The sequence below is a fragment of the Alosa alosa genome, chromosome 12, assembly GCF_017589495.1.
Source record: "Alosa alosa isolate M-15738 ecotype Scorff River chromosome 12, AALO_Geno_1.1, whole genome shotgun sequence".
Taxonomy (NCBI): Eukaryota; Metazoa; Chordata; class Actinopteri; order Clupeiformes; family Clupeidae; genus Alosa; species Alosa alosa.
The window spans coordinates 3295530-3321257 of NC_063200.1; the positions used below are offsets into that span (position 1 = coordinate 3295530).

General features: G+C 45.9%; 3 protein-coding genes across 3 annotated transcripts; 1 reads left to right on the forward strand and 2 right to left on the reverse strand.

Annotated features, from left to right (window-relative positions):
• Positions 1-3696: 3696 nt before the first annotated feature.
• On the reverse strand, positions 3697-11812 carry trim69 (tripartite motif containing 69). The gene is made up of 7 exons (XM_048259917.1): positions 11036-11812; positions 10820-10976; positions 10097-10192; positions 8789-9034; positions 6389-6411; positions 6036-6151; positions 3697-5729 (listed from the first exon to the last, which is right to left on the reverse strand). Exons 1-7 carry the CDS (start codon positions 11371-11373, stop codon positions 5185-5187), a joined length of 1521 nt encoding a protein of 506 aa, XP_048115874.1. The 5' UTR covers positions 11374-11812; the 3' UTR covers positions 3697-5184.
• Positions 11813-13538: 1726 nt separating this feature from the next.
• On the reverse strand, positions 13539-16179 carry LOC125304906. The gene is made up of 2 exons (XM_048259426.1): positions 15630-16179; positions 13539-14300 (listed from the first exon to the last, which is right to left on the reverse strand). Exons 1-2 carry the CDS (start codon positions 15700-15702, stop codon positions 13756-13758), a joined length of 618 nt encoding a protein of 205 aa, XP_048115383.1. The 5' UTR covers positions 15703-16179; the 3' UTR covers positions 13539-13755.
• Positions 16180-16322: 143 nt separating this feature from the next.
• pcna (proliferating cell nuclear antigen) lies at positions 16323-19385 on the forward strand. The gene is made up of 6 exons (XM_048259955.1): positions 16323-16800; positions 17387-17484; positions 17624-17691; positions 17841-18035; positions 18298-18421; positions 18860-19385. The coding sequence occupies exons 1-6, from the start codon at positions 16580-16582 to the stop codon at positions 18934-18936; spliced, it is 783 nt and encodes a 260-aa protein (XP_048115912.1). The 5' UTR covers positions 16323-16579; the 3' UTR covers positions 18937-19385.
• Positions 19386-25728: the final 6343 nt, after the last annotated feature.

Below are 25728 nucleotides of genomic sequence, written 5' to 3' on the forward strand. Positions count from 1 at the left end.
AATGGATGTTCTGGGAATAGGATTCAAAACTGCATTTCCGAAGGCTGTTCTGGGAATGGGATTCAAAACCTCATTTCCGAAGGCTGTTCTGGGAATAGGATTCAAAACTGCATAATAATTAATGGCTGTTCTGGGAATAGGATTCCAAACTGCATTCCCGAAGGCTGTTCTGGGAATGGGATTCAAAACTGCATAATTAATGGCTGTTCTGGGAATAGGATTCAAAACTGCATAATAATTAATGACTGTTCTGGGAATAGGATTCAAAACTGCATAATTAATGGCTGTTCTGGGAATAGGATTCAAAACTGCCTTTCCGAAGGCTGTTCTGGGAATAGGATTCAAAACTGCATAATAATTAATGGCTGTTCTGGGAATGGTATTCAGAACTGCATAATTAATGACTGTTCTGGGAATAGGATTCAAAACGGCAAAATAATTAATGGCTGTTCTGGGAATAGGATTCCAAACTGCATTCTCGAAGGCTGTTCTGGATCGTACATGATCGCAGTGTTCCGCTTGCAGTACAGCATCAAATCAGGTACCTGACACATTGAGTCTGTCTCTCACCCAACAACCCTATCTCTCACCCTATAACTGGTCAATAAAAAGAGAAACCAAACATCCTGCGTCCAGATCCAGGCCATAACATAGGCATCCTGAGATGTAGTGACCTTCTACCGTGTGTGAACATTTGAAGCTAATTGGACCAGTAGTGTGAGAATGCACACACTCACTCTCTCTCACACACACACTACACATACACACACTCTTTCTCTCTCTCACACACACACATACAATACCCTCATCAAAAGTTAGCCTAAGTGCTATCATTCCTCACCGCCCCCCCTCCTAAGACCTTGTTTCTGTCTTCCATTGGCTTATCATCTTGTGCTTGCCCCTGCTTTTAAACCCCAGGTCTCTGCTCTGTAGAAGTCTTTAGACGACAGTGATTTCTGATCAGCAGCTGGGCAGTTGAGAAAAGAAAGTCACAGCTGCCTCTCGGGTGGTGGCTTGTGTGCTGCAGTAACCCTTACTTGGCTGCCCTTATAATGAGAACATTATGTATTCAATACATTCAGTCCTTGTTGCTTTTCGAGTAAGATTTTACACTTTCTCTGCGCCTTTCGTTCATTAGTGGCTATAGGACCACCCAAATCAAGGCTGCCCGCGGCTCGTCCTTCACTCTGAGCAAGACGATGGGAATGCTTGAATCTGAGGCATGAAATTGTAAAGCTCAAGAGTAGAAGAGCCCAGGTGTGAATGCAGTTATTTTACCATTTACAGGAGTAGAAAAGCCCAGGTGTGAATGCAGTAAGTGCATGTTGTGTGTGATGTCTGTATGCTACTGAGACCTTGAATTTCCCCTTGGGGATCAAAGTATCTATCTATCTATCTATCTATCTATCTATCTATCTACTGTATCTATTTATCTATCTATCTACTGTATCTATCTATCTCTCTATCTATTAATATATACTGTATCTATCTATCTATCTATCTATATATTTATCTATCTAGTTAATTTACAGGAGTAGAAAAGCCAGGTGTGAATGCAGTTTTTCTCAGTCGCTTTGGTGCTTTTCTCACATCACTATTAACATTTGCACAGCAGTTAGTGCATTTCTCAAAACAATTAGTGCAAACTGCAAAACTTAGTGGATAACCTGCAAAAGCACGTCATTTGATCAAAATTGAGAGTCCATTCCTCAAAAGCAAGTATTTATGTAAATGAAACTGCCAGTGTCATCAAAATGAGACGTCTTGACACCATTGTTTATGAACAAGATAGTCAAATGGCTTTGTCATGTTTTCATTATGACAGTTTATGCTCTCAGTGTTTTCCCATGCAAAAAATAACTCGGTGACACTACCTGAAAAACTGTAATTTAACAATTACATCTTCAAGCTTGTATTTGTGATCTTATGTTTGCTGTCTTTGCCTTGTCTCAGAAATAATCCAGATCTTATTCTAACCTGTTGCTTATAAGTCTCCAAAAGAATAAAAAAAGGACTTAGATAGATAGATAGATAGATAGATAGATAGATAGATAGATAGATACTTTATTGATCCCCAGGGGAAATTCAAGGTCTCAGCAGCATACAGACAACACAAACACATTCTTTAACAGCAGAAAGAGTAATTAAAGTATATAATATAAAAACACAACTAAGCAATAAGGACAGTAGAAGATAAAGAATATGCTAAATATACTAAAATACAAATTATACTAACTAACACTTAATCTAAATCAATTCTAAAAACAGTATCCACATAATGGTGATTAATCAATCAGAGGCGCTTGCAATAACTGAGGCAGGGACTGAGCCTGTGATTCTCTGTGCATAGTAAGGTAAGGTAAGGTGCTCTAAGGTGCTCTGTGTGAATGAGTGTCATGGTGGTAGTGCAATGGTGATAGTGGTCATGGTGATAGTGCAAATGAGTAAGTCCAACAGTGCAACAATGCAGAAATAAAGTAAAGTAAAGTCTATATGTCTATATATTTAACTATTTAAAGAAAATGTATAAGTGTGGCCACAGTTCGGCTGTGGCATGGAGGGAGGGGTTATGCATATGTGCTAATATAGCACGCAAACAGTGAGGCATAAAGACAGTGGTAAAAGTGGCTAGTGGACAGACAGTATCCAAACATGGAGGGGGTGAAGAGGCAGACAGACTATGCAGACTATGCTGAAATGAAGACTTCGGCTGAAACAAGAGAAAGATTACCTTCTGAAAAGTTGAAAATTGTCACCATCTCATTTAGGCAAAGTGAGATGTTGAATTTTCCTTTCCTATAGCAAACCTTTTAGCATTTTAGTTTCTCCATCACAGGAGTGATCTAGTTGGTGTTGATGAACTCTCACCCCCTCTGGTGGTGGTGCTGTGAAACTCAAGCCCAATCCCTCCCCTCCACTTGTAACCAGTGGTGTGATCTGGGTGGTGGCTGGTAACCAGTGGTGTAATCTGGGTGGTGGCTGGTAACCAGTGGTGTAATCTGGGTGGTGGCTGATGACCAGTGGTGTGATCCGGGTGATGGCCAGTGGTGTGATCTGGGTTATGGCTGATGACCAGTGGTTTTATCTGGGTGATCTGGGTGATGGCTGATGACCAGTGGTGTGATCTGGGTGGTGGCTGATGACCAGTGGTGTGATTTGTGTGATGGCTGATAAGTGGTGTGATCTGGGTGGTGGCTGATAACCAGTGGTGTGATCTGTGTGGTAGCTGATAACCAGTGGTGTGATCTGTGTGGTAGCTGATAAGTAGTGTGATCTGGGTGATCTGTGTGATGGCTGATGACCAGTGGTGTGATCTGGGTGATGGCTGATGACCAGTGGTGTGATATGGGTGATCTGGGTGATGGCTGATGACCAGTGGTGTGATCTGGGTTATGGCTGATGACCAGTGGTGTGATCTGGGTGGTGGCTGGTTGCCTCTCAGCAGTCAGCTGAGGACGGAGCTGAAGACTGGGACACAGTCCTGTGGGCAGTCTGCTGGTTTTACCACAAGGGTCAGGATTTACAGGTACATTGGTTTAATAACTAAGGTGCCCCTTAAACCAAGTAGCTTTGAGTTTTGGGTATGGTGACAAAACAACAGACACATTTGTGAAGCTTAAAAATTAATTTGTTAAAAGCTATAGTAGTCACAGAATGATCAGTGTCTACTCTTTCGTCTTACAGAGGACAAATTCATGTGCGTCCGATGTATATTTATTTTGTTAATGTGGAAATACATTAAGTAATACATTGTGGTGTTTCACAGGATTATACTCCCCATCATTGTAAATGCATTCAGAGTGAAAGAAAAAAAAATACAATTGTCAGTTTCAAATGTCTCCAATAATATAAGAAAAAGATCAATGATCAAGGAGTACAACTATTTGACATGAGATCTTCTGTATTTTGAAACAATCTAACCTATATAGTTATCAAAAAAGTCAAACGCATGCTTACAGAATCATGTTTAAGAATCAAATGCATGCTTACAGAATCATGTCAAAAATCTGAGGTTCTTACTTTGTTCCTGAAAACCGGGAATTGCATAGTCACATTATGTTGTGTCAGAAAAACGTGAAGTGTTAACCAGACACAGAGCACCACAATCTAGCACCTCCCTGTTGGTCCTCTTGGACCAATGGTCTTCAGTACAGTACAATGACACGTGTCCTCTTGGACCAATGGTCTTCAGTACAGCACAATGACACATGTCCTTTTGGTCAGATTTACTCAAAGCTAAACTAATTTCTATACATGTAGAACTGAATCTAGCAGTTCTTTGAGTTCCTCAGGGGGTCCCCCCTATCATCTTTAACTTATTACATTAACTTATGCTACTTTCATTCAATGTTATGAAAAACAATAATCTCAGTCAACTCTCAGAACCATATATTTCTGAGATCTTAATATTTGTCTCTGTTGCCTATAGTCATCCTTCCCCCTGATCTTTTCACATATCCCACCATGCCCTTCCGCCTCGCCCACTGCTGTGAATAGATATGATGAAGGCACTTTCTCAGGATTAGTTATGTGTAGGCCTACAGCATTGTGCTTTGACCCCCACATTTCTGCTTTCAGGGTGACGGAGTTGATTTTTATGTAAAATGTCGACCAGACCATTTGCAGACCATTTCAAAAATGCTCTAGCCTGCAATAGATTCAAAATAGCATTCAGATAGCAGCTATTTGATTGGTCACCCGTCCCTGTGATGTTTTCACACATTCCCCTTGTGTAGGTAACAGGTGTCGTCTGCCTCCCTTCCCATCTCGCCCGCTGCTGAGTTATCATCTCCTGTGGTCATCTCCACACATAACCCTTGTGTACATTACGTGCCATTTACCCTCCATTCACATCTCCACACTCATGATGAATGACTGACACCTGCCTGCAGAGTGTCCCCTTGGTTAGTAATAAAGAAAATTAAAATGACATCTCAGGAAATGACCAATCCACAAAAATCACCCAAAACGACTCTGGCTCTGTGCATTTGATATTCATTCCCTTTGAAAAGTCTGTTTGCATCGCAAAGCTTGTTTTTGTATTCCCAGTACAAAATATTTTTTTTTCCAAAGGCTCACTTTAAATACACATTGAAGAGGATTATTTGATTATATCTGGGCTAAAGCATCTCCGCTGTCCCTGACCGCTCAGAGATGCTGAAGAGAGGCTGCCTGGCTCAGATCTCAGATCTTGGGCAGGAACACCTTGAGAGGCTCATTCTCATGCACCTTGTCCAGGAAGCCCAGGTTGAAGTACGGGTAGAGCGTCTCGCCGAACGTCTCGTGGAACGTGTACAGGTGCGTCATGCTCTCGGCGTTGTAGAAGGACACCAGGCCGCGCTTGTAGTCCAGGTACACGCCGATCCTGGCCAAAGGCTCCTCCAGCGAGAGCATGGTCGGTGGCGACGTCCCAGCCATGTACTGGACGCCGTAGGACAGCGAGAGCGTCCAGAAGCCGTTGGCGGGCAGGGCCTTGATGACGCCCTTGCGGGGCACGGACTCGCGCGCCACGCCGACCGTCCACACCGTGCTGCTGTAGACCTCGATCTCCCAGTAGTGGCGGCCGTGAGTGAATCCCTGGCTGCCCAGCAGCGAGAGCGCCGCATTGAAGCGCTCCGGGTTGTCCTGCACGCTGCTGTTGAACGTCTGGTAGCGCACGCAGGTCAGTGATGACGTCAGGCTCAACCACGGGTTGGCCGTGCTGGAGTTGAAGGTGATGGCTGAGGGCACTAGAGAGAGAGGGAGAGAGAGAGGGGGAGGAGGGAGACATGATTATTAGTTCAACAGTAAGAGATTTTGCATTGTTGATTTGACAAGCTGCCAATTAAAGTATTGGCTTGATCAGGAGGTGGCATCTCTGCTGGGTTATTCATAGCTAATAAAACAGACACCTGCTGTTACCCATGCTGGTGCTTACACGTCACCACTGCTCTGTGAACTACACATCAGGTGATCATGGAGAATTAACCCCACCATGCCGGGGGCGGACAGCGCCATGGACAAGGGCCTAGTCTGGGCCAGTGGGTCCACTATACCTGGGTAGATGCTGCCTTTCAGGGACTTCCAGACACGGTACTGCAACGGGCCGGCAAAGCGTCCCTCACACAGGCTCGGCGCAGTGTGGGTGGGCTTCTCAAACTTCATCGGCTGCCTAGGGAGACCAGAGAGAGAGTGGGGGCGGATGGAGAGAGAGAGAGAGAGAGAGGGAGGGAGAGAGAGGGCCAGGAGAAAGAGAGAGGGAGGGAGAGACAGAGAGGGAAGGGAGTGAGGGAGAGGTGGGGAAGCGTGAGAGAGGAGGGAAGAAAGAGTGAGAGAAAGGAACAATAACGTTTCTTTGTCCAAAAGAAATAATGAAAATGTAACATGATGCAAAACCAGCATGCCTCACCTCTGGAGCAGAGTCTTTATGTTCTGCAGAGACAGGAAACAGAGAGAGAGAGAGGGAGGACAAAAGAAGAGAAGAGAGAGAAACAGGGAGGAGAGAGAGAGAGGGAGGACAAAAAGAAGAGAGAGAAACAGGGAGGGGAGAGAGGAGAGGGGGGAGGGATAGGGAGAGAGGGGATGGGGAGAGAGAGGGAGGGGGGAGGATGAGGAAGGAGAGGAGGATAGAGGAGGGAGGGATAGGGAGAGATCAGGAGGGAGAGAGGAGGATAGGGGGAGAGGAGGATAAGAGAGGAGGATAGGGAAGGAGGAGGATAGAGAGAGGAAGGGAGGAGGATAGGAGGGAGGGATAGGAGAGAGAGGAGGGGGATAGGGGGAGGAGAGGAGGGATAGGGAGAGGGGAGGGAGAGAGTGAGGGATAGGGAGAGGGATAGGGAGAGGGTGGGAGGGAGAGAGTGAGGGGAGAGAGAGTGAGGGGATAGGGGAGAGAGAGGGAGGGGATAGGGGAGAGAGAGGAGGGATAGGGAGAGAGAGGAGGGATAGAGAGAGAGAGGGATAGGGAGGGAGAGGGAGGATAGGGAGAGTCTGATTAGTCTGATTGCGCCGCCGCAGAACGAAGGAAAACTTTTTTCAAATGACATCAGCGTCTGAACGGACTTCACTCGGTCTCTCTCTTTCGTGCCCCCCCCCTCTTTCCCTCTCGCTCTCTCTCTCTCTCGTGCTCTTTCGTGCTCTCAGTCTGCGGGAAATCCCCATCGCTGTGTGTGTGTGTGTGTGTGTGTGTGTGGGAGTGTATATGCATCCCATTGAAATCATTATCTCTGAGCGAGCACTGATGGGGGTGAGCTCACTTCCTGTGCGTCTGTCCTCGTTCCTCCCGAGGCGTGTGCCTGCTGTGGCCGGGTGGAAGTCATCCAATCATCTCGCGCCACATCATCCTCGCCGCACTAATTAAAGCTTGTTGCTTATAAACTAGCAATTAGCACATGATGGGCTGCCAGGGTCTCTTTTTCCTCCACTTTTAGTAAACTTTTTGTCACTTGAAGTAGGCACAGCTGAGAAGTCTCATTATGTTTGGAGGAGGGTAAATGTTTAAAGGTTAGCAGCGGTAATGTTCTGTGTCTCTTTGACATTTAAACAGCTGCTGTTTGTTGTCAAAATGTCCAATAGGATTAGCCCATTCTTATACTAAATCCCTCAGTCATAGGGATCTGTCATACTCCCTCCTCTGTCCGATTCATCAGTCACAGGTTATCTTATATGTCTACAACAACCCTGAGTCTCTATGCTGAGCACTCTGGCTCAACCACCTCAAAGAGCAGATACGTATGATGCCAACAAAGACCTATACATCAGTCAGAAGAAGGCGTCTTATGCTGTTAAATTATATTAAAATGAGGATTCTAATATAATTTAACTCGTAGGATTTGCCTGTGGCCAACTGAGGGTAGGAAGCCACATGCCCACCCTGGTTTCAGTTAAGATTTTAAATGAATGTTAATGAATGAATGTAATGAGAGCAAAGTCTCTGAATATGACAGTTTTAACATAACTGCATCATTATTATTTCTGAATTTAGCACTCTGTTAGTATAGCTGGATTTCCAAAACCTTTCAGTATACTCTACCAGGCACCTTATGAGTGATCAGTGGAGCTCTGGCCTTGGACACTATCTATCTATCTATCTATCTATCTATCTCTCTCTCTCTATCTATCTATATATCTCTCTCTATATATCTCTCTCTCTCTCTATATATATCTATATATCAATCTGCCTATCATATCATGATTATCCACTTATGACACGGCAATGGCCACTAGCGTGTTATCTAACGCATAAACACATTTTGCCGTGTTTATCAACGGCATAACCTAACCCTAGATAAACATATTTTGCCGTGTTTATCACACGAAATGAGACAATAAGTAGCATGTGTGTTTACTTGCCGTTGACATACACGCGAAAGTGAGACAATAAGTGTCGTGTGTGTTTACGCGGCGTTAACATACACACGGATAGCTCAAAATGCGTGCAGATAACACGCCAGTTGGCTATTTCTGAAGTGGCATGTATGTTTACGCAAAGCCACGATGCCACATTGATCTGTGTCTATCTGTGTACCTGTCTGTCTGTCTGTCTGTTGATCTGTGTCTATCTGTGTACCTGTCTGTCTGTCGATCTGTGTCTATCTGTGTACTTGTCTGTCTGTCTGTCTGTTGATCTGTGTCTATCTTTGTACCTGTCAGTCTGTCTGTCTGTCGATCTGTGTCTATCTGTGTACCTGTCAGTCTGTCTGTCTGTCTGTTGATCTGTGTCTATCTGTGTCCCTGTCTGTCTGTCTGTCTGTCTGTCGATCTGTGTCTATCTGTGTCCCTGTCTGTCTGTCTGTCGATCTGAGCGCCTGACCTTGAGTCTGTCCCAAGGGGTCCTGACCTCGGAGTAGAGCTTGTCCTGGATGTCCTGCAGTCCTGCAGGCGGAGGGGGCGCCGAGATCTCCACGCTGAGCACGGCCTTGTGCTCGTCCAGGCGGATCAGCTCGCGCCGCTCCTCCGTCTTCAGCTTCACCTGCAGCAGCTTCTCCTCCTGGTACAGGAACTGGTGCAGGTCGCTGAACTGGGCCTCGATACGCTGCTTCAGGTCTGCAGTGTGCTCCTGAGAGAGAGAGAGTGAGTGGTGAGTGTGTGGGTGTGTGTGTGTGTGTGTGTGTGTGTGTGTGTGTGTGTGTGTGTGTGTGTGTGTTGAACTGGGCCTCGATACGCTGCATCAGGTCCGCATTGTGCTCCTGAGAGAGAGAGAGAGTGGGTGAGTGTATGGGTGAGTGGTGTGTGTGTGTGTGTGTGTGTGTGTGTGTGTGTGTGTTATCGAGAGTGTGTGGGTAATGAGTCACCAAAGGGCTTAGTCATGGCATTGAGTGAGGCTCCCAGGTGTGTGTGTGTGTGTGTGTGTGTGTGTGCCTACAGGTGCAGGGACATGTTGAGAAATGTGGTGAATGTGCTAATTAGGGAGTAGGGGGGGCAGCTGCATGTCCACTTCATAAGAGCAGTCCTGCTCGAAACTAGACCTAAACTCCCCTGCTGTGATCTAGCTTCACTACGCAAACCTGATTATACGTCCGGTCCGGCCGTTAAAAATATTTATTAATTAGCCTGATCAGGGACATCCCCACCGCGGGTAAACACTTTTGCACTGAATTGTCTGACGCTAAAGTTACATTCATTCAAAGCGAGAGAGCAACAGTTTCATAACGGCACATTAGACAATTATTGAGTTAGAAAATTGAATCGATGGAGCAGGGTGAATGTTCAGATTAGGGTGAATGTTCAGATTAGGATGAATGGTCAGATTAGGATGAATGTTCAGATTAGCGCAGGCACCTATCTTTTCATAGTCTCTCTCACTGAACTTGGCTGCAGAGGGACAATTGCCATTTCTTGCTAACACTATTGTTTAGAACTATTTTTTGGTGCAGAGGATGAACAAACAAAAATAGAAAAACTTGATTAGTTGTAAATAGAACTGTTGTATAAAAGCCATATGGCATGAGAGAGAGTGGTGTTGTTAAAGGATATATATCATAGGCTTGAGTGTATCCCTTACCAACCCCCTCACCTGTGCCATATTGATTAAAGCGAATGATGAGGGAAATATAAATAACATGAAATCTCGTTATCCTCTGAGAGAAGGTTACTGTGAGAAGTGTGTGTTTGTGCTCACCTTGAGTTTCTTGACCTCTCGTTCTGCTTCTCGCTCGCACTCTAAGGCGGTGTTTAGCTCCCCCTGCAGGGCACTCATGGCACTGTTCAGAGAGGCCTGCCGACGGAGAGAGAGAGAGAGAGGGACAACATAGCAGCGTAAGTGGCACTGCCAGCCTATTGAGCCCCTTCACGAGCAGTGGTGCCTGGTAACAGCTCTGGAATGGCGTTACTAAGATGCATGTTAAAGTGAAACAGAGAGAGAGAAAGAGAGAGAGAGAGAGTTGAAAAGAGGAGGACAAAGAGAAAAAAAGAGGAGAAAGATGCATGTTAAAGCAAAACAGAGAGAGAGAGAGAGCTGAAAAGAGGGGGACAAAGAGGTGAGGAGAAAGAGGAAGCAGACAGATGACAGAGACCATTTTTAAGAGGTACATTCTGATGGGTAATGCATGATGACACACTGCTGACATCAGTGTTCGATTAGCAGTTGATTGAGTTCCATCTGCCTTAGAGACCCCCAATCCCATGTGCGTGTGAGTGTTTTTTGTGTGTGTGTGTGTGTGTGTGTGTGTGTGTCTTACCCTGTATCTTTGCTGAGCCACCTGCACCCACATGTGTGTGTGTGAGTCTTTGTATGTGTGTGTGTGTGTGTCTTACTCTGTATCTTTGCTGAGCCTCCTGCATGCCCATCCCCATGTGTGTGTGAGTGTTTGTATGTGTGTGTGTGTGTGTGTGTGTGTCTTACCCTGTATCTTTGCTGAGCCTCCTGCACGCCCACCAGTGTGTGGCTCCGGTGGTCCTGGGACAGGCCGCACACCAGACACACCAGCTCCTGGTCCTCCTCGCAGTAGAGCTTCAGCTCCTCCCTGTGCCTCCCACACAGGGGCGCAGGTTTGGGGCTCACGCCCGCACCAACGCCCCACCAACGCCCCCAACACCCCCAACACCCACAACACCCCCGCTGACCCCTCCACCGCCCCCGGCCAGTGCTGCCCCACTCTCCTCCAGGCCCTGGCAGTAGCTCTCCACGATGTTGGCCACGATGCGGTTGCGTCGGTAGGTCTGGCCGGGGAAGAGCTTGCGGCACTGAGGGCAGGAGCCGGTGCATCCTCCGCCGCCGCCCTGGCCCTGGCCCTGAGCGTGGCCCCTCGGCCGGGACCAGTAGCCCGAGATGCAGGCCTCGCAGAAGGTGTGGTCGCACGGCAGGGACACTGGCTGCTTGAAGATCTCCAGGCAGATGGAGCACGTCAGGTCCCGGCTCAGCCGCTGTGCCGACGATTTGGCCATCTGGGACGACATCTCTCCGTCGCGTCTGCGTCCCTCTCCCTCTCTACTCTACTTGTTTGGAGTTGTTTTCGTGCTGCTATTTCCTTTGGTCACTTTGATCCACTTTCTCTCGCTCTCTCTCTCTCTCTCTCTCTCTCTCTGTCTGTCTGTCTGTCCAAAACTGCAGACTCGTACTTACTCACGGTTGTGGTTCTCGAGGCCCAGCTCAAGCACAGCACTTCAGGTTCTGCTCTCTGTGTTTCTGCTCTCTCTGTGGAACTCCAAATCTGTTCACGCGCTGCAGTTCGGCAATCCCCTTCTCCCTCTGCCGACTTGGGTGAAGTTTAGCCGTCTTGTTTCCCCTCCTCTCTCTCTCTCTCTCCCTCCCTCCTCCCTCTCTTTCCTCCTCTCTTTCTCCAGCCCTCTAATTTGGCTGGCCTCTCTGCTCTGCTTGCCTCTGGCTCAGGCTTCCTGTTGATTGTGGGAGAGAGAGGGGGGGTGGGGGGTGGTGGGTTGAGAGGGCGGGTCTTCCATGCCTCTAACTTCGTCACAGTGTAAGTGGGAGTGTTTGGGGGGGTCCTTTGCCTCTAACTTCGCCCCAGTGTAAGTGGGAGGTGTGTGTGTGTGTGTGTGTGTGTGTGTGTGTGTGGGGGTGGGGGGGGGGGGGTCGGTGGCAGGCTGAACCCCCCCTTGTTGACGTGTCAGGCCCAGAGTCAGGAAACTAAGGCGGGCCCCAGAGATACTATCCCTGGATTGTTTATTTAAGGAAGAAAAGAGTGATCACCACTGTGGGGTCTACGCTGTAGCAAGGCCAAAGTACACACACTCTGTCTACAGTACTCACTAACACACACACACACACACACACACACACAACACAGACAACCACCAACCCTCCCACAGTCGGACATCCCCTCTCTCTCTCTCACACACACACACACACACACACACACACACACACACACACACACACAGTCTGGATGCGTGTTAAGCTCTGATGTGTAACCCTGACAGTGTGTGTGTGTGTGTGTACACTGGAGCCTGTGTGTGAGCCCAAACAGATGTGCCCTACTTTTCTCATCGCTTACTCACCTCCCGTGCTGAGCAGATCAGGGGTGAGAAGTGGATGATTGTCAGAAACACACCCTTCTCCTCTCCCTGCTCTAGGGGCACACACGACTCGAAACCCTGAAACCAAGCAGAGACTTTACTGAGGCAGTTGAGAAAAAAAAACACTTGAGTGGGATTTTTTTTCTCTGACTCAGCAAATTCCCAGGCTCTTTTGAAGTTTTGCTTTTCAAACTCAAACCAGAGGGCTGCACCAGGACTGCTCATCTTGTCCTGCACGTCCAAACAGCCTTGAGGCGTTGTGACCCAACACAGCACGGCTATACGGTCGCACGTTCACAGCAGACACCTCCCTTGAGAGAGCAATCAGCCGAACAAAGGCTTGGGCCTGGAAAAGCACATTCTCCACACATCCTCCTGGATAACTTGGCCTCTCGTCCCTCAGACTATTGTTCCCACTGCATCCCGTATATCCTGACTCCTTGTATGGGGCTGCTGGCTTGATGACCACAATTACACAATTACACGCTGGTCTCATTGCAAGAGAGGCTTGTTTCAACCAACAAACAAAAAATACACTCCATGTAGACTCATTTCTGTGCAAAAAAAAAACACCTTATAAAATGTATCTATAAGTGTCCACAAACATGTGTTTGTGTGACCCAAAATGCTGTGTCCAATGTGTGAGTGGTCTTTAGGAAAAGAGTGGGGGGGGTGTAACACAATGAACAAGCTCTTATGTCTGCTCCTCATATTGTTGTTTATTTCCTTCAGTTCAGTTGTGAGGTGTGTGGGAGTTTGCGGTGCACTCAGCATTGTTTCCCTTTGAGTTGGATTATAATCCTCGGAGGAATGAATGAGCCGCCTGCCTCTCAAGCAGGTCTCACTATGTAAATCCTAACCCTAACCCTCACGCAGACACAGCCCGTAATCCCAGTAATTTAGGCCTCTAGACCAACTTGTTGCTGTTTATATGTCCTGGGAATTCCCTCCCAGTTGTGTCTCGTTGTGGTGCCTCTCTCTCTCTCTCTCTCTCTTTCCCTCTCTCTTTCTCCCTCCCTCTGTACAGCCTACTACTCTCTCTCTCCCACTCCATGTTCTTACCACCTTCTCTCTCTCTTTCTCTCCTCTCTCTCTCTTTCCTTCTTTCTCTCTCTCTCTCCTTCTCTCTCTCCCACACTCTCACTTGCTACTCCTACCTTCTTTCTCCCTCTCCCTCTCTCTCTTTTTATGCAGTGTGCTCCCACACTCTTGCCCTCCATTCTTATTATCTCTCTCTCTCTCTCCCCCCCTCCCTCTTTCCCTCTGTCTGGAGATGTGATGTGTTAATGTTTGCCCGGCTCCTGTCTAAGCGCCAGCGTTGCGGAGGCACGCTGCCATCTGGTGGGCCCTGTGGTTGAGCATGCCACTGCCCACTTCACAGCGCCCCATGAGCAGCAGGAGGTGGCTGTGGGTGCGGCACACGGCCACGCCCTGGCTGGGACGCTGTTTGGTGCGCAGGTCCATGCTGCGGAGGCCGGCCCCGCCGTGGCCGCCGTCTCCGTTATCGTCCTCACTCCCCAGCAGCTCGTCCCTGAGCAGCAGCAGCGGCACGCCGCCCAGACTCAGGCCTCGCGTGCGCAGGCGCCGCCGGTCCGCCGCCAGCAGGTGGTGCAGCTCACGGCGGCTCAGGTGCCCGAAGGAACCGCCCTCGGCTGCGGCCAGCACTGCGCCACTCCGCAGCCTCACCACGGCGCAGTCGGCGCACTGACCCTCGTCCATCAGCTGCGTCACACAGCGCTCCCACAGCTGCTCGTCCATGGCGGAGGATGGATGGAGGAGGGTGGAGGAGGATGATGGGACAGGAAGAAGGGAGCGGGAGACGATGACAAAGGGGCTGCTAGCCACTGGGTCTGAGCAACAAACAAACAAGGAGAGAAAAAGTAGTGACATGATGAGGGAAAACAACAGAGAGATAGATAGATAGATAGATAGATAGATAGATAGATAGATAGATAGATAGGTAGATACTTTATTGATCCCTAAGGGGAAATTCAAGAGTCAACACATATATGCATGTATAATATATATAATATATAAACAAAGGCTGCGTGCAGTGTGGTCTTTGTAAAAGTAGTAGGCTAATCTAGGCAACCAAGCTTTCAGAATATCCAGTGATAAATTCAAGTTGAAATTCACTTCCATCCATGTCAAGAGCATGGAACACATTTATAAATGGCAGATATGGCAAGCAATGAAATTAAATGGAGCTGCTTCTAGTTTCATTTATGCTATTAGGCCTACTATGTACACTATGTCTACTATGTATGCACACTGTTCCCCCCCCCACATACACAGCACATTGTCTTCAGGATCTTCTCCAACACACATCCTCTACATACTTACAGCACACTGCCCCCACCTACCCACACACACACTACACACACACACACACACACAGTCACTGCTCCACTCCTCCCCCCCCCACACACACACATCTTCACTGTCATCACTCTCACATTCATTACATACAGTGCTTGCAATGCAATAAGTCCCTGCCTGCCTACCCCTACATACACAGCACATTATTTCATCAGGAAGCTTCTCCAACACACATCCCCAACATACTTACAGCACACTGCCCCCCCCCCCATTACACAGGACATTGTCTCATGAGGAAGCTTCTCCAATACACATATTGCACACTGCCCTCTCCCCACATACACAGCACACTATCCCATCTCCCCTGTCATCCCCAACACACACACACCTGGCAGTTGGACCCTGAGCATCTGTTTCTTCCTTGGTAAGGGGAGTTTTCCTTGCCCCTGTTGAGGGTGCCCTTGGATCTGCCCCACCCTTCCCAATGGTAAGGGAGTTTTTTTATGCCCCCTTGCCACTTAATGCTACTTGTTGGTGCCCCCTTCTAATCCCAATCCCCCATTAATGCACAAATAGGCTGACACCAGACATAATTTCACTGCATTTCTTACTTCCAGTAACTATATGCATGTGACAATAAACTTCCTTGTATCCTTGTATGTTGACTAGCCTATAATTAATAATAATGTAATAGGCCTATAGCCTAGGCCTAATCAACTGATCATTTATTTTTTTAATTTCAAATCTACACATAATTATCAGGAATAAACCAATAGCCTAAATAAATGAACAAATAAAGTAGCCTATGTTTCCATTCAGGCATTTAGGTGAACTTCAGTGTTAATTAAGGAAACTCCTACCCGATGGTGGTCTAGGTTGATCCCTCTTTGTAAACACAATATTAGGTGTGTTGTGATGGCCGGGTGAATTCATGACGTCACAAAGATATTACAGGGTGTTTGTTTCAACCTTAGACTACCCCCAGAGAGAGATCTATCAGAACTGTTCAACCTAAAAAATGTAGGCCTACTGTGAAAGAAGTGCATGAAAATATCGACTAATAAAGGCTAACAGATTGATATCAAGGTTGTATAAGAACTCTTTTAAGAACAATTTCTATTGACCCCCAGAGTTTCGGTTATAATAATTATAATAAAACGTTCTCTTTCCTAAATAGACTATTTTACCAAGGCTACTTTTCTCACGGTTCTCTTTGGCTCCTACTTATATTGTTTTGATAGCTGTCCTGCTACCATTGCGAAATAAAAAAACAAATCGAACCGAACTCTGTTCAGTCCATAGACAGTAAAAGATAGGTTCAGTCCCCCGTGTGTGTGGGTTGCATCTTGAGATTGCAGTGACACCCTGACACCCGGCGGCTCTACTTTGTCATTATTCACAGAGAATGTAGACGGGCTCTGTTATTCATTTCCTTTCCTCGTGAGCCAAGATGGCTTCTAGCATAAGTGCAGATTTCTGATAGGAGGAGCCCAGTTTGAAGCGGAAGTTACGTGAAGAAATCAAACCGGGAGTCTGTAAAAGGAAGAGGTAAACGCGCCAAATACACTTAGAATTCACCGGAGCAAGGGGTAACACGGCTTTGGAGCAACTCGGCTGGACGTCTGCTTAACGTTGTTTTTGTTCGATTGTTTAGTCAACTGTTGTTTAGAGTTAGTCAACTTTTAGCAAGAACCATTGTTATACATTGCGCACAGCCATCTGGCTTTTATCATATATAAGTCTACCAAGAAAGTTAGCTTTTTCAAGAACCTCAGCCGTTTGTTCGTAGAAGACAAAACCACCACACAAAATGTTTGAGGCACGACTTGTTCAAGGCTCAATCCTGAAGAAGGTTTTGGAGGCTCTGAAGGACCTGATCACAGAAGCCTGTTGGGATGTCAGCTCGTCTGGCATTTCACTACAGAGTATGGACTCTTCGCACGTCTCCCTTGTGCAACTGACTCTCCGAAGTGATGGGTTCGACTCGTACCGCTGTGACCGCAATCTTGCAATGGGAGTTAATTTGAGCAGGTAACATTATTTATTAATCATCTAATATTGCACAAACGTATATTTAATTCACTGAAAGTATTGTCTTGTAATGTACTTGTGACAGCGGATGGGCATGCCCACGCATGTACCAGTGAAATTGTGCTAGGACGATTAGCTAGCTAACTTGAAGTTAGCATACTGTGTATCAGCTGCACTTGTTCCTAGCCTCTAAGTTTGGCGCCATCAGAACTGCCAGACATTTGAAACAATTTGCCATTGCTTCGTAAACTGGCCACAATGAAGAAACAAACTTGTATTTGATACTACACGACCATTGTGTAAAGGCTGATTAGGAGTATTTACCAAATTGAGCCCTTTTTCTTGTAAAGCAGCTGCACTGTTATATTTGCGTAATCCTGACGTCATTTCGGCGCGTAGCCTGCGCTGGGCGGGAAACTCAGAAACTCTTTGACACAAGAAGAACAATATGGTCCTATAGACATTTGAATACAGTCTTTGAACTCGGAATATTTCATGTATTGAATTTCAAAACCGACAACTGTTGGTAACCACTCTACACTTTGTTGTGCATAGCTAAACATGACCAGAGCTTCTTTTCATGCAGTATGTCCAAAATCCTTAAGTGTGCGGGAAATGAGGACATTATCACACTTCGCGCCGAGGACAATGCCGACGCCCTTGCCCTGGTCTTTGAGACGCTCAGTGAGTTTAGTAAATTATAACAAAATAAGTAGTTTTATGGTTTAAATATTTTCATTATATTAATTTCAAAAGCAATATTTATTTTACACTGTTTGGCTATTGATCCTGTAGAATGTAACGCAAATGTTACTTTTCACAGATCAGGAGAAAGTGTCAGACTATGAGATGAAACTGATGGACTTGGATGTGGAGCAGCTTGGTATCCCTGTAAGTGTTCTGTTTCTTGCTTTTGTAATCATGATGTAGTTTGTTTCTTGTAAGCATTGACTAAACTCTGATATAAACAATCAAAGGCCTCCAATCCCAGAAATTATTTGTGGAACTTAATTTTTCCCCCCTCTAATGCTGTTTTTCAGGAGCAGGAGTACAGCTGTGTTGTAAAGATGCCCTCTGGCGAGTTTGCCCGAATCTGCCGCGACCTCTCACAGATCGGCGATGCAGTCATGATCTCCTGTGCCAAGGATGGCGTCAAGTTCTCAGCCAGTGGCGAGCTGGGTACGGGCAACGTCAAGCTGTCCCAGACCAGCAGTGTGGACAAGGAGGAGGAGTCGGTGAGTGAAGGAGAGAACTGGGAAACACGGGTCACCTTAACACAAAGGTGCTCTAATGGTCAGTGAACTGGCCCTCTAAGTGAAACACCTGTGCCCCTGAGCAGTGCACTAAACTACGGTTGTCTCTTTCAGTTTACTGCAAGTTATTGATGCATGACTCTGGTGGCCTGGCGCCATGTTCCTGAACAACATAGAACTATCTTAGGGTCTTCTAATGTTGGAGTGGTTCAATGCTAATCTTTGTGTGTGTTATGCGTTACAGGTGACTATTGAGATGAATGAGCCTGTCCAGCTCATCTTCGCCCTGAACTACCTGAACTTCTTCACCAAGGCCACCCCCCTGTCCAAGACAGTCACCCTCAGCATGTCTGCCGACATCCCCCTGGGTAAGTTCCTGTGCAGAAACTCCCAACGCTCTAGACATGACATTAGGTAAAGACCATTGCATCAGTTCAGGGCTTATATCCTATAAAAAGGTTGTGCCATAGGATATTTGCAATATCATAATCCATCGTCACACAACTCCCTTATCACTGTTATTTGTGGCAGTCACTGTTAAACTAACGCCATTCAATTCTAGAAATGGCTGTATGCTTCACCTTGGCCCCCATTGCTTCATTAAGTCAGCAGATCATCCTAAAGTTCCATATGCAGCTGTAGAAATTATTTTGAATAACATATCTTACATGTGGAGTGTCAGAACATGCAGGATGTCTCATGAAGTGAAATATTATAAATCCACATCATTGAAGATGGAATGTAATGCTTCAGAAATGTACTTCCCAATTGTTCTAAACTAAAGATTCTACACATCTGTCTTTCAGTGGTGGAGTACAAGATAGCAGATATGGGCCACATCAAATACTACCTGGCCCCCAAGATCGACGAGGAGTCGTCCTAATTGTCCTGGAGGGAAGGCCAAAAACGGCCAATTCAATTTCGTCACGTTCTGAATCCACAATGCATTGCTTACATAGTTACCTTGGGGAAATGAATTCAAGCCAAACAATGTTTAAAAAAAAAAAAGATCTAATAATGGTAATATGCTGATCTTGGCACTTTTGACAGGACCATCTATTTTCACATTAAGGGTGAAGATTATGAGTTTTTTACTGTGTGTGTATGCGATATCTTTGGGTCTGAATTCCAATGTGACGTGTCTCATTTTAACCCAAGGGATGACCAGTAAGATTGATTTTGTAGAGTCAGTCCGGTTTCAACCCCCCTCTCTCCTCTCGTCCTGGTTAGGGTCTCACTCTGTTCTGGGTCCATTCCCCTGTGTAGATACTTCACTCTGTAAATACTGATTGGGCCCTGTTGGTTATCCTCTAATAAACCTTTTGTATTCTACTTCATTGAGACATCTGTATTCTATATTATTTGTTTAGAGTAGCAAGTATGAAAATCCTTTTGAAATTCAACAAAACGATGACCGTGTCCACCAGTCAGTCCACCAATAGTACTGAGTATGTGATGCACTTAGACAGATAAATAAGCTGCCGGCTTGCCTGATGTCACTGAGCTGGTGCTCTGATTGGTAAGTGCCCATTTGTTTTGTGTATGTTGAGGCCAGGGCTTTTTAGATTGGGGGAATGTGAGCCCTTAGGGTACACAAGGACAGCAGATTCTACTGAAGTCACTAAAAAGCGTGACTTAACACGCAGGTTAGCGGTACAGATGCCATACTACACATCTCAGGTTAGCAGTACAGATGCCATACTACACCTCAGGTTAGTACAGATGCCATACTACACATCTCAGGTTAGCAGTACAGATGCCATACTACACCTCAAGTTAGCAGTACAGATGCCATACTACACCTCAGGTTAGTACAGATGCCATGCTGCACTAACTCTGCAGGTTAGCAGTACAGATGCCATGCTGCACCTCAGGTTAGCAGTACAGATGCCATGCTGCACCTCCTCAGGTTAGCAGTACAGATGCCATGCTGTGCCTTTCCAGGTCTTTGGCGCCCTCCACACCGTTTGAAAACTGCTGGTTTAGGCAAAGTTCAAAGTATCCGCCCCTAATTAGACATTCTCTGGTGTCCTCCCATGCACAAAAAACATCTTGCAGTAGCACTGCTTAGACTGTGGAGGGAGCTAAAAAGCCTCTAATGTCAGGATTTTTTTTTGGTGGCCTAGATATTGTGTACATTTATCTGGAAGTGCATGGTTAGCCTGGATGTTAAATGTTGCACCATAGCCATAACTTTAATAAACATATATTAATGTGTATTTGTAATACACAAATGCTTAACAGTTTGGTTATCAGGGACTAGCAAAATGAGGTGGAAATATGTTTCGCTTGCTGTATACAGAACCCTTCATAGCTAATTGTTGGCACCTCTGCTAAAGTTGACTAAAAACAGGTATGGAAAATTATCGTTTGGTGATTTATTGTACTGTAATCTCACAATGAAAATAAGGAAAAATCCAACCTTGAAGGGAAGTTTAAATTTATTCTGAGAAAAAGGAAAATCTCTTATAATAGCCTACTGTGTTTCTAGCCATTCCCTCACAAATGCCAGCACACTTTTTATTTAGATTCAGTGTATTCTCTTGTCTTTTCCATGTTGAAAAATGACTAGGGCAGTGTTTCCCAACCTTTTTTCCTTGAAGGCCCCTTCGCCTGTGTCTAAGACAAGCCAGGGCCCCTTACCCGAACTCACACAAAAATAATAAGTATATATACTCTTTTGATTCCGTGAGGGAAATTTGGTCTCTGCATGTATCCCAATCTGTGAATTAGTAAATCACACTCAGCACACAGTGAGGTGAAGCACACACTAATCCCAGCACAGTGAGCTGCCTGCAACAACAGCGGCGCTCGGGAAGCAGTGAGGGGTTAGGTGCACTTCAAGGGCACTTCAGCGGTGTCTACTGGTCGGGTTCAAACCGGCAACCCTCCGGTTACAAGTCCGAAGTGCTAATCAGTAGGCCACAGCTGCCCCCAAATAAAGTGATTAATTACAAACTTATGAGTTCAGAGGTAATAAATAGCTCCATGTATTTAAATGTGGAACAAAAATATGTTTTAATTTGGATTATACAGAATTTTGATTATCCAATTGGGTGTGTTATTGGGATTTTATACATTTAATGTGCGCAAATATAATTTTGGTAACCAACAACCTCAGCCCAGGCAACATTGTGCGGACCCCCTGCAATCTCTGGCGCCCCCTAGTGGGGTCTGTGGACCCCAGGTTGGGAACCACTGGACATGGGGATGTAGCCCCTCTGTGCCCCCTTTATTTTCACACCTTAGTGGACAAAAAAGACATGCACTACTTCTGAAAGTTGACCGGCACTCTTAAAGAAATGGAATATAAATAGGAAAATGCTTCTGTTGCATTTTGCGTATAAGATTTTCTAGGGGTGCTAATAATTGTGGGCGAAGTGTTTGCTTCCCTTCGTGGTTGGGGTTTTCCTCATTGTTTTCATTGTGAGATTACAATGAAACATCCAAATATTTTTTTATACCCGTTTCTAGTGAACTTTACCATTGGTGCCAATAATTCTGGATGGTACGGTACATCAAATTAAGTTGGGAAAAATGAATGAGTACTAAGACTTTAGCTTAAGCGCTAATACAGAATGTAAATTGAAGCTTCTGCTGCTTTAGAAGATCTATAGACCCCTAGAGAAGGTAGAATTAGAAGTTAGAGGTTTGAAGTGAGATTTCTCCTGCTGCTGCTATTCCCCTAGGCCCCTCTGTTTTAGGCGGAACGGTATTAATCTCAATGCCAAAGATATTTGTTGACATATTGCGTGTGTTTCACTAATTCATGGATTGGGATAAATGCAGAGACCAATTTTTCCTCATAGGATTAAAAGAGTATATATACTTATACTATAATTGTGCTTATATTTGCTGAATTGAAGAACATGTAAACTTCAAATGCTTCACCTGTCAGACAGGAAGTTCCAGGGGTAAGACAGGGCTTTACCCTTTTACCCTCCTACCGCAGTATGTTACCCTCCTGCAGTGCTGTTCTACCCTCCTGCAGTACTGTTCTACCCTCCTGCAGTACTGTTCTACTGTTCTACACTCCTGCAGTACTGTTCTACCCCCTCCTGCAGTACCGTTCTACCCTCCTGCAATACTGTTCTACTGTTCTACCCTCCTGCAGTGCTGTTCTACTGTTCTACCCTCCTGCAGTACTGTTCTACTGTTCTACCCTCCTGCAGTGTTGTTCTAACCTCCTGCAGTACTGTTCTACCCTCATGCAGTGCTGTTCTACCCTCCTGCAGTACCGTTCTACCCTCCTGCAGCACTGTTCTACCCAGTGCTGTTCTACCCTCCTGCAGTGCTGTTCTACCCTCCTGCAATACTGTTCTACTGTTCTACCCTCCTGCAGTGCTGTTCTACTGTTCTACCCTCCTGCAGTACTGTTCTACTGTTCTAACCTCCTGCAGTGCTTTTCTACCCTCCTGCAGTGCTGTTCTACCCTCCTGCAATGCTGTTCTACCCTCCTGCAGTGCTGTTCTACCCTCCTGCAGTACCGTTCTACCCTCCTGCAGCACTGTTCTACCCAGTGCTGTTCTACCCTCCTGCAGTACTGTTCTACTGTTCTACCCTCCTGCAGTGCTGTTCTACCCTCCTGCAATACTGTTCTACTGTTCTACCCTCCTGCAGTGCTGTTCTACTGTTCTACCCTCCTGCAGTACTGTTCTACTGTTCTACCCTCCTGCAGTCCTGTTCTACCCTCCTGCAGTGCTGTTCTACCCTCCTGCAGTACCGTTCTCTGCTGTCTCAGCCTCAGCAGCAGAGTGCATTAGCAGGTGTGTTTTCTAGGAGCTGAAAAACTTCCCATGGGTCAGAAGGACACCTGATAGCTGAGCGGAGCATTTCCTGACTGTCTAGAAACAGAGCCCTGGACCAAAAATGGCCTGTGATTGAACAACCTTGGAAATGCAATCACTTTGCATTGGCAGAACCTTATCGCCAACTGGTTCTCTCTAGGTGTGTGTGTGTGTGTGTGTGTGTGTGTGTGTGTGCCTGTGTGTGTGTGTGTCTCTGTGTGTGCAGAGAAGCAAATCTGTGAATGCCTGTGTGTGTCTGTGACGGAGGAGCTGTGTGTGCAGAGAAGAGACATCACCACATAAACTGATGAATACATACTGATGTGGAGCCTCCATGACCACATGGAGCTGAGCTGTCACCACATGACCACATGAGGAGCAGAGACTCCATCACCACATGAGGAGCAGAAACTCACATGAGGAGCAGAGACTCCATCACCACATGAGGAGCAGAAACTCCATCACCACATGAGGAGCAGAGACTCACATGAGGAGCAAAAACCACATGAGGAGCAGAAACTCACATGAGGAGCAAAACATGCTCCATCACCACATGAGGAGCAGAGACTCCATCACAGGCTGTATGATATGAAGATCATAAGGCAGGAGAAACCCATACAAGACACGGAGCCTTCATCTCAAATCTTCAAACTCTGCCTGGATTCTGGCCTGTCTGCTGACCCACCACTTGCCCCCTGACAACTTTCTTTCCTGGACAATTCCGACACCGGACTATTTGCACTTTCTCTCACTAAATCATGATTAATGCTTTATCATACCGGATACGTAATCATCCCACCTCTTGTAACTTTCACCTCAGGTGCTTTAAACACCATGTCCTATTCTCCACACCTGACTGTCATATGCATTTGTCATTGTTTACAGACCTTACTGACCGTATTGACCCTAGGCAGATGGGTCAGGCCCTTGAGTCGTGGATCTGCTCGAGGTTTCTTCCTATATGTATCTCCAATTCTAGGGAGTTTTTCCTCGCCCCTGTTACCCATGGGTCTTCTTTCTTTCACACGCACACACGCACATGCGCGCGCGTTGCTCAAGAACACACCCAAAGGGCACTCTGTGACCCTTGCTATGTACACTGGGGTTGAAGCGTTTGTCACATTTACTCTGTCAAAAGAAATTAGACATAACACACTCAGGGAAGTACAAACACACACAGACACACACATGCACAGATATGTCAGACTCTGTCAAGGTCAATAAATACCTTCAGGGAGATTAGTTAAGAGGGCAAGATGGAGACCTGAAGCACAGATACACACACGCCGCACGCACGCACGCACGCACGCACACACACACACACACACACACGCAAGCTGGAAACCCAACCAGCATCTCGGGGGCAGATAAGGTTTAAAATCACAACTAGTTGTTTGTCAAGTGCAGCCATGTGTTATTGCAAATAATTAATGTGAAGAACTTCATGCATGCACACACACACAGACACACACTTCACGCATGTCTGAGAAAGTGCCTGGGCGGTTGGCAGACATGTGAACATGCAAGCAAGCAAGCATGCATGAACGCACACACACACAGACGCACACGCACACACACACACATTATGAGTCATCATACTTATTTAGCAGATGTTTTGTTTATACAAAGTAGTCAAACAGTCCAGAGACGGTAAAGCATGACAAGTTGTGTTCCCATTACTTGGTATCCAAGTGCTAACCCTTCTGCCTGCGCATTGTCTTGATTAGATGCCGAGATAATGCCTGTGAAGCACTTTCCCTTTGCCTGTTACACACACACACACACACACACACACACACACAGCACTTTCCCACTCCCACACACACACACACACACAGCACTTTCTCCTCTCACACACACACACACACACACACAGCACTTTCCCTTCGCCTGTTACACACACACACACACACACACAGCACTTTCCCTTACTTTCCTTCTTTTGGCACACACACACACACACACACAAGGAAAGCACTTTCTTTACACTCCATTTGGCTCGTCACTGAGACAGACGGAGAGTGCCAAGGGAAAGGTCGGCGTGTTTAACAAAAGATGAAACGTTAAAATGAAAGAGGAAATAACTAATAAGAGGAGGAAGAGGGAGGCAGAAAAACAACAATAGTTTTAGCTCACAATAACAACAATATGTTTTGAATTGGACAAATAGCTCACAATAACAAACAACAATATGTTTTGAATTGACAATAGCTCACAATAACACAACAATATGTTTTAATTGACAAATAGCTCACAATAACATAACAATATGTTTTGAATTGACAAATAGCTCATATACAATATGTTTTGAATAACATAACAATATGTTTTGAATTGACAAATAGCTCACAAAACATAACAAATGTTTTGAATTGGACAATAGGCTCAATAACATAACTGTCACACACACATCATCATTCAGCACTTCAGCCTGTTACACATACACACACACACACATTGCACTTTCCTTCAGCCTCTGTTACACACACACACACACACACACACACACACACACAGCACACACTTCACACAGCATTTGGCCTGGCCACTGAGACAGACACACACACACAAGGAAAGGGTCGACATTTTACACAGCACTTCCAAAAGATTGGTCGCTTTCACTGAGACAGAAGAGGAGGCCAAGGAAAGAAGCTAAGAAAAAAGATGAAACAGGAGGGGAAAGAGGAGAAAGACTCACAGGAGGGAAATGACAACTCAAATAACAACACATGTTTTAGCTCACAATAACAACACACATGTTTTAGCTCACAATAACAACAATATGTTTGAATTGACATATAGCTCACAATAACATAACAATATGTTTTGAATTGGACAAATAGCCTACAACAACATAACAATATGCCTTTGAATTGGACAAACAGCTC